At 52.2% G+C, this 8449-nt stretch overlaps 1 protein-coding gene across 1 annotated transcript; it reads left to right on the top strand.

Annotated features, from left to right (window-relative positions):
* Window positions 1-4932: 4932 nt before the first annotated feature.
* On the top strand, window positions 4933-7854 carry LOC144955376 (exocyst complex component 1-like; the record flags this gene model as incomplete). The annotated part of the gene is made up of 2 exons (XM_078885615.1): window positions 4933-5660; window positions 7724-7854. Coding segments are annotated over exons 1-2 (255 nt in total), but the record flags the coding sequence as incomplete, so codon positions are not given.
* Window positions 7855-8449: the final 595 nt, after the last annotated feature.

Here is an 8449-nt window from a genome sequence, read left to right on the forward strand (position 1 = left end):
GAGGGGAGGGGTGATGGGGGTGGGAGTTTGGTGTGAGCTCCGCTCCACTCCGACACACACAACGAGGGAGAGAGACGTTCACTCTGTCTCTCACTCGCCGTGTCTCTCTCTCTCTCACTCGCCGTGTCTCTCTCTCTCACCGCCCTCCCCTGTCCATCGCTGTGAGTCCCCTGTCTCACTCCCTGCTTCCCCACCCATCCCCTCCCCACCCACCCCCTCCCCACTCACCCCGCCCCTCCACCCCCCACTCACCCCGCCCCTTCCATCCCCCACTAACCCCGCCCCTTCCATCCCCCACTCACCCCGCCCCTTCCATCCCCACTCACCCCGCCCCTTCCATCCCCCACTCACCCCGCCCCTTCCATCCCCACTCACCCCGCCCCTTCCACCCCCACTCACCCCGCCCCTTCCACCCCCACTCACCCCGCCCCTTCCATACCCCACTCACCCCGCCCCTTCCATCCCCCACTCACCCCGCCCCTTCCACCCCCACTCACCCCGCCCCTTCCATCCCCCACTCACCCCGCCCCTTCCATACCCCACTCACCCCGCCCCTTCCATCCCCCACTCACCCCGCCCCTTCCATCCCCCACTCACCCCGCCCCTTCCATCCCCCACTCACCCCGCCCCTTCCATCCCCCACTCACCCCGCCCCTTCCACCCCCACTCACCCCGCCCCTTCCACCCCCACTCACCCCGCCCCTTCCATACCCCACTCACCCCGCCCCTTCCATCCCCCACTCACCCCGCCCCTTCCACCCCCACTCACCCCGCCCCTTCCATCCCCCACTCACCCCGCCCCTTCTACCCCCACTCACCCCGCCCCTTCCATCCCCCACTCACCCCTCCCCTTCCACCCCTACCCCCACCCCGCGGGGTTAGGGGGGGGTCATCTGTAAGATGCTTCTGCGTCGACCTATGGCAGGAGTGGGGAACCTTTTTTCTGCCAAGGGCCATTTGGATATTTATAACATCATTCGCGAGCCATACAACATCAATTAGCCTATTTGGTCAAACATTTAATTAACTCACCCCTAATGTGATGGCTGGAGCTGCTTCTCTTTGGCAAGGCGTGTGATGATGTTAACTGGTATTGTTGATGTCGCTACTCGCAACTGCTTTGCCAGGTTTGCTCCTAGATTTGTTGAATTTCGAGTCCCGCCTGCGGTTGCCTTGGCAGGGCCACGCCAAATGATTTCGTGGGCCTCATACGGCCCGCGGGCCAGACGTTCCCCAGCCCTGACCTATGGGATCCCATTCCAACCCACAGTGGCCTGGCCTGCTGATGCAGAGGGGACATTGGGTGAGGTTCGTGACCGTGGCTCATGCAGCTGCAATGGCTGCATTGGGATACATGGTCCAGGCCTCACCAGAGACCCAGGCAAATTGAGGTGTTGTGGCGAGCTGAGAGCAAGTGACAGAGCCCACTCTCTCACCGTCTGTAGCATCCCAACATCTGAGAATGAGGAGGCTTCCCGCTGCCTTCGCTCGGAGGTTCAGAGCCGTGTGGCGCTGCAAGTGGTGGTGGCGGGTCGCCGTGCACGATTGACAAATCACCTTCTTGGTTCTTTCGGTGAAGTCACGTAGAATGGAAATAATAAAATAATACATTTTTTACATAATTAAATAATTCTCACGACGTTTCGGCGACAACGCAAGCAGCCGTCCTCAGGTGGAGAACAGGTCTGTCGAGAAGACAGAGTCTGAATGACACGCCCCAGACGCTGTCTTCTCGACAGACCTGTTCTCCATCTGAGGACGGCTGCTTGCGTTGTGGCCGAAACGTCGTGAGAATTATTTTATTATGGTTCATTTTTATTATTTTATTATTTCCATTCTACGTGACTTTACCGAAAGAACCAAGAAGATGAATCCCTGCAGTCACGAAAGCTTTAAATCGAAATTTAACAAATAACCCTTTGAATCCATCAAGAAAGTAACCTTACAGCGCCACACCTATGTGCACCATCCTTAAAGGGGAAAGATTGATGGATCCGATCTCCGGCCCCTAAAAACAGGCGAGGCATTGGATGCAACCTCACCTCATCCAACATTGTGGGGCGAGGTGGAATTTCTCGACGGCTGCTGGCGTAACGATGCCTCAAATATTGTAAGAAGTCAACCCCCTCAGTGCCGGACGAATCTAGTGCGGGGCCTGTAGCATATTTTATAAAGGGGCCCTAAATAAAACAAAAAACAGAGATATTAAAACACAATTTTTTTACTTGCATAGTAAAGTAAATGTCTTTTTAAATCCTTTATATGAAGTTCGCTTGCTTGCTTAGGACCGTGCAAATCTTTCGGTCGTTTTTTAACCCACTTCCCGTGATCCAATCGAGATGACATTTTCCACACAGACTCGTTGTGCGTGACAATTAATGTTCGTGAAAAAAAATTCCAAAATTTTACACTTTATAGGACAAAAATATTATATTTAATTACCAATTGCTTAATGGTGCAATGCAATCATCTGACCTATAGGTGGCAGCCATCTCAAGCCAGAGGACGAGAGGACTCTAGCCGCCACGCATATAAAGGATTTATAGTGAAAAACTTTGTTTTTACGGGTTAATTTTTTTCATTTGCTATACAGCCGGATACAAGGCCGTAGCCATGGAGTCAACATTGGGGGGGACCAAATCTTCCAGGGTGTCTGGGGGTCCCAAGCCAGAAAAAAATCTACATTTGAAAACTAATTTCCTGCCTAAAATATTAAAAAATTCACGAACACATGGGATGGACTTTGTATTTATTTTGTACAATAACGTCTAATAGTGTATATTGTATTACATTGCTCTGTTTTAACTTTTTTTACCATTTCTTGTTTCATTGTATGTAATGGCAGAGATTAGGGATTAATAAAGAACAACCATAACCACAATCGTATAAACAGAAATCTATGCATTGATTTGTATGAACACAAGACCAGATATTGTGGCCAAGGTTTATCAAATTGTTTTTATTTACATAGCATAGCATTTTTTTAATAGCAATATATTGAGCATATTTGAATATTGGGGGGGATTAGTCCCCCCCAATATATATTATAGCTACGGCCATGGCCGGATAATACGACAAATCGCTAACCTTAAACACCCAGTCGTTCGTAAAAGTCGAAGGCGGTATAGTACTATAGTAATAGAGCAAGTGCAAAAATCACTGAACCGGAATTGATAGCTTGAAAGCATTTAGCGTGGGGCCCGTAGCTACTACATATGTAGCTACTTGTGCTACTGGGAAAATCCGGCACTGAACCCCCTGTGAGTGGCGGGCTGATGAGCCGTCTGTTGAGAAAGATTTATGAAGTACAACCATAACTACAATCATATAAACAGAAATCTATTTTATAGCAGTATATTTGGGGGGGACATTTTGAGAATATTGCATCTCTGCTTTACTGATCTGGTTCAGGCCTATGATGCTATCAATAGGCTTGCGCGTCTGATTCAGTCTATTGTCAGGGTCAGTGGCTCTGCTCACAATCATTGAGGACCCTTCATGATGTTGGACATACACGGGTGTGGAGAGTGCACGACACACACAGGGATAAGCGTGGTGCTAATGTGGGTGGTGGTGTCAAGATCGGCCTCTGTGGAGGAGGCTCGTGAAGGACGCTGCTGCTGCTACTGGGCAGTTGGAGGCAGTCGCCCTCCAGCAACAACGGAGGGCAGAGGAGCGACGCTCACAACAACTAGCGGAGCGCCGGGTGGCTAAAACACAAGTTGGTACAGTGGGGTGGGGGGGTACAGCTGGGTGTATCTACCAGTCATCTCAAGTCAGTCAACCCATGGCACCTGCTGGGTCTGTCCCGTGACCTCCTGTCTAGCGAGCCGTCAACACTTCCCGTGGCCTCAAAGTGCACCTAGCCTGGCACAGGCGCCGTGGTGACGTTACAGTCACTTCGCGGCGAATGGCGGAGTATTGGTGAACGCGTGGCGGTGAATGATGGTCGTGAGCTTGTGATGGTGGTGAGTGGGTGTTGGTGGTGAGCTTGTGATGGTGGTGAGTGGGTGTTGGTGGTGAGCGCGTGATGGTGGTGAGTGGGTGTTGGTGGTGAGCGCGTGATGGTGGTGAGTGGGTGTTGGTGGTGAGCGCGTGATGGTGGTGAGCGTGTGGTGGTGAGAATGTGATGGTGAGGACGTGGTGGTGGTGAGTGCGTGATGGTGGTGAGCGTGTGGTGGTGGTGAGGGCGTGGTGGTGATGAGCATGTGATGGTGGTGAGCATGTGATGGTGGTGAGCGCGTGGTGGCGAGGGCTTTGTGAGTGCGTGATGGTGGTGAGCGTGTGGTGGTGGTGAGGGCGTGGTGGTGATGAGCATGTGATGGTGGTGAGCGCGTGGTGGTGGCGAGGGCTTTGTGAGTGCGCGATGGTGGTGAGCGTGTGGTGGTGGTGAGGGCGTGGTGGTGATGAGCATGTGATGGTGGTGAGCATGTGATGGTGATGAGCATGTGATGGTGGTGAGCATGTGATGGTGGTGAGCGCGTGGTGGTGGCGAGGGCTTTGTGAGTGCGCGATGGTGGTGAGCGTGTGGTGGTGGTGAGGGCGTGGTGGTGATGAGCATGTGATGGTGATGAGCATGTGATGGTGGTGAGCATGTGATGGTGGTGAGCGCGTGGTGGTGGCGAGGGCTTTGTGAGTGCGCGATGGTGGTGAGCGTGTGGTGGTGAGCATGTGATGGTGGACAGGGCGTGGTGAGCGTGTGGTGGTGAGCACGTGGTGGCGAGGGCGTGGTGCTGGTGAGCACGTGGTGTTGATGGTGAGGGCGTGGTGCTGGTGAGCACGTGGTGTTGTTTGTTATTAACGGTCACGTGTCTCCGGACCCGCGTCGCCACGTGACCCGCGTCACGTGGTCCGGGGGGGCGATGCCCGATGCCGGTGGAAGGGTGGGGACGGTGACCCGGAAGCGACTCCAGTCCGCAACATCCGGGGTCAGGGGTCGCGACCCCGCGCGTCTCTCCCCTCCTGCCCGTGTCGCCCCGTGTCTCCCTGTCTCCGTGTCTCCCTGTCTCCGTGTCTCCCTGTCTCCCTGTCTCCGTGTCTCCCTGTCTCCGCGTCTCCCTGCCTCGTCCCGTGTCTCCCTGTCTCTGTGTCTCCCTGTTGTCTCCCCGCCTCGCCCCGTGTCTCCGTGTCTCGCCCCGTGTCTCCGTGTCTCGCCCCGTGTCTCCCTGTCTCCGTGTCTCCCTGTCTCCGCGCCTCCCTGCCTCGTCCCGTGTCTCCCTGTCTCTGTGTCTCCCTGTTGTCTCCCCGCCTCGCCCCGTGTCTCCGTGTCTCGCCCCGTGTCTCCCTGTCTCCGCGTCTCCCTGCCTCGTCCGGCGTCTCCCTGTCTCCGTGTCTCGCCCCGTGTCTCCCTGTCTCCGCGTCTCCCTGCCTCGTCCGGCGTCTCCCTGTCTCACCCCGCGTCTCCCTGTCTCCGTGTCTCGCCCCGCGTCTCCCTGTTGTCTCCCTGCCTCGTCCCGTGTCTCCCTGTCTCCGTGTCTCCCTGTTGTCTCCCTGCCTCGCCCCGTGTCTCCCCGCCTCGCCCGGCGTCGTCTCCGCGATGACTGCGCTGCGCCATGCCCTGCAGAAGGAGGTGTTCACGCCGGCTGACGAGCGGCTGCTGAGCGTGGTGAGCGTCTGCAAGTCGGGGAAGAAGAGGAAAAGCTGCTTCCTGTGCGCCGCCGGTGAGCGATGCCATCATCAACATTAACAACAACATTAACAACAACATCAACAACAACATCATCAACATCATCATCATCAACGCCATCAACATCGAGTCGCATAAACCACCACCCACCACATCATCAACAACAACATCAACAACAACATCATCAACAACATCAACAACATCATCAACATCATTAACAACATCATCAACAACAGCATCAACAACAGCATCATCAACATCATCAACAACATCATCAACATCAACAAGAACAACATCATCATCAACGCCATCAACATCGAGTCGCATAAACCACTGCCATCACCACCACCACATCAGCAACATCAACAACAACATCATCATCAACGCCATCAACATCGAGTCGCATAAACCACCACCACCACATCAGCAACATCAACAACATCAACAACAACATCATCATCAACGCCATCAACATCGAGTCGCATAAACCACCACCATCACCACCACCACATCAGCAGCAACAACAACATCACCGCCAGTATGAACAAATAATAATTGACTCGTTACCCCTTCCCTGCAACAAAACAGGAGTTGTGTTACGATGTTCAAACACCAAATAGAATCATTTTGCAAGGAATCGAGTGAAAGCGTTAACCACCACACCGATACTTGTGGTGAACATGCAGACACACACATGGCTCTGATCATACATGACGCCTTGTCTTGGGAACTGGCCTACACCAGAGACGGCAGCCTTCTTTAAGGCCTCGTCTCACCAGTGTCAGATCACAGAGCGTCAAAAGGTGAACAGGACGAGGGCAATGCCACTCCCAGGGCATTCATAGCTCGGAGTGAGCAGAGAGAGAACGACGACCAGAAGTGGGAGGGAGGAACCACAGACGAGCAACAATTGCCCAAGTTCTGCGGTCCTCTTCTTGGTTCTTTCGGTAAAGTCACGTAGCAGGGAAGTAATAAAATAATACAAATAAAACATAATAAAATAAAATAATTCTCACGACGTTTCGGCTACAACGCAAGCAGCCGTCTTCAGGTGATGAATGAGACACTGCCAAGCTAGGAGCTTATATATAAGCTGGGTTGGAGGTGGAAGAAGAGCGCCTCCTACGCATTTCCCATGAATATGCTAAATTCCTCTTGATATGCACATTCTTTTTGTTAAGGCGCTCTTCTTCCACCTCCAACCCAGCTTATATATAAGCTCCTAGCTTGGCAGTGTCTCATTCTTCACCTGAAGACGGCTGCTTGCGTTGTAGGCGAAACGTCGTGAGAATTATTTTATTTTATTATGTTTTATTTTTATTATTTTATTACTTCCCTTCTACGTGACTTTACCGAAAGAACCAAGAAGATGAATCCCTGCAGTCACGAAAGCTTTCAATCGAAATTCTGCGGTCCTCTTGAATGTGCGAAGGTGTTATTGGCCAATCGGTGAGCGTCTTGCACGTGTGAGGAAACCGGAGCTCCTGTAGAACACCCAAGCGTGCGAGGGGGAAACACTCTATCCCAGCGGTCGGGAACCTATGGCTCGCGAGCCATATATGGCTCTTCCAGTGACGGCATATGGCTCCCAGACAATTTTGAGTTGAAAAAATAAAAAAAAATCAGTTTGGAACTGATTTTAAATACTTGTGATATTACTTAATAATACTGTGTCATTTTAAAGTAAACAGAAATGAGTTTTGAAGATAAATTTCACGGGTCACGCCTGCACGAAGCTCAACCTCACCACGTACGAACCAGACTACAAGGCCATCAGCAAAACCACGCAGCACCAGAAGTCGCATTAAAAGTAAGACATATTTAATGTATTATACGTTAAAAACACTATATGGCTCTCAATGAAATATATTTAGAAATATTTGGCTTTTATGGCTCTCCCAGTCAAAAAGGTTCCCGACCCATGCTCTATGCCATGCGGATTGAACAGATTCGGAGTTTTCTTTGCGGTAGCGTCTCCTCCTGGCGAGCCCAGGGATGTCGTGGGTGTAACTCGCCAGAGATGACAGGTGCGTGTGGCTACCACCGTACCAATCCTCACCCCATCCTCCTCACCCCTCCTCACCCCCTCCTCACCAGTGACGACGGAGCGCCCGGTGCAGGTCTCCATCGTCAAGGTGAAGAAGGCGGACCGCGGGGAGCTCTACAAGAAGCAGAGCACGTGGCTACTGCGAGACTTGGTCATGGTGGACGGCAGAGACCCCGTCAAGGTGCCCCCCCGCACGTCTCGTATCGCCTCGGCTCACCCCCCCCTCTCTCCTGCGTACTGCATTGTGCGGTGTGTTGTGTATCAGAATCAGAAACGGTTTTAATCGCCATGAAAGTTTGCACATACGCGGAATTTACTATGCGTACATTCAACATGTAGGAATCTTAAAAACTTAAATAGGTGATATACAGTCTAACTGTACTGAAGTTACAAAGTATAACTAATACTAACGGGCTGAAGTATGTATAATTATGAATAAGTAGACCATGTAAAATGTGAAATGTAAAATGTGCGGTGTGTAAACATCGCCCCGCGGGAGACAAAGGCGGTCGGGCGTCGTGCTGGCCACCCACCCCCTCGTGTGCCGTGCCGCCTTCATAAGTGCTCGCTAACAGCACTTGCCCCAACAATCTGTTGAGACTTTACGGGGGATCTTTGTCTTTGTATAGGAGTGTGGAGTTTGAGCTACACCTGGACAAGGTGTACAAGTGGGTTGTGTGCGTGATGTGTGTGTGTTGTGTGTGTGTGTTGTGTGTGTGTGTTGTGTGTGTGTAATGTGTGTGTGTTGTGTGTGTTGTGTGTGTGTAATGTGTGTG

The sequence above is a fragment of the Lampetra fluviatilis genome, unplaced genomic scaffold (genome assembly GCF_964198595.1).
Source record: "Lampetra fluviatilis unplaced genomic scaffold, kcLamFluv1.1 SCAFFOLD_1093, whole genome shotgun sequence".
Classification (NCBI taxonomy): domain Eukaryota; kingdom Metazoa; phylum Chordata; class Hyperoartia; order Petromyzontiformes; family Petromyzontidae; genus Lampetra; species Lampetra fluviatilis.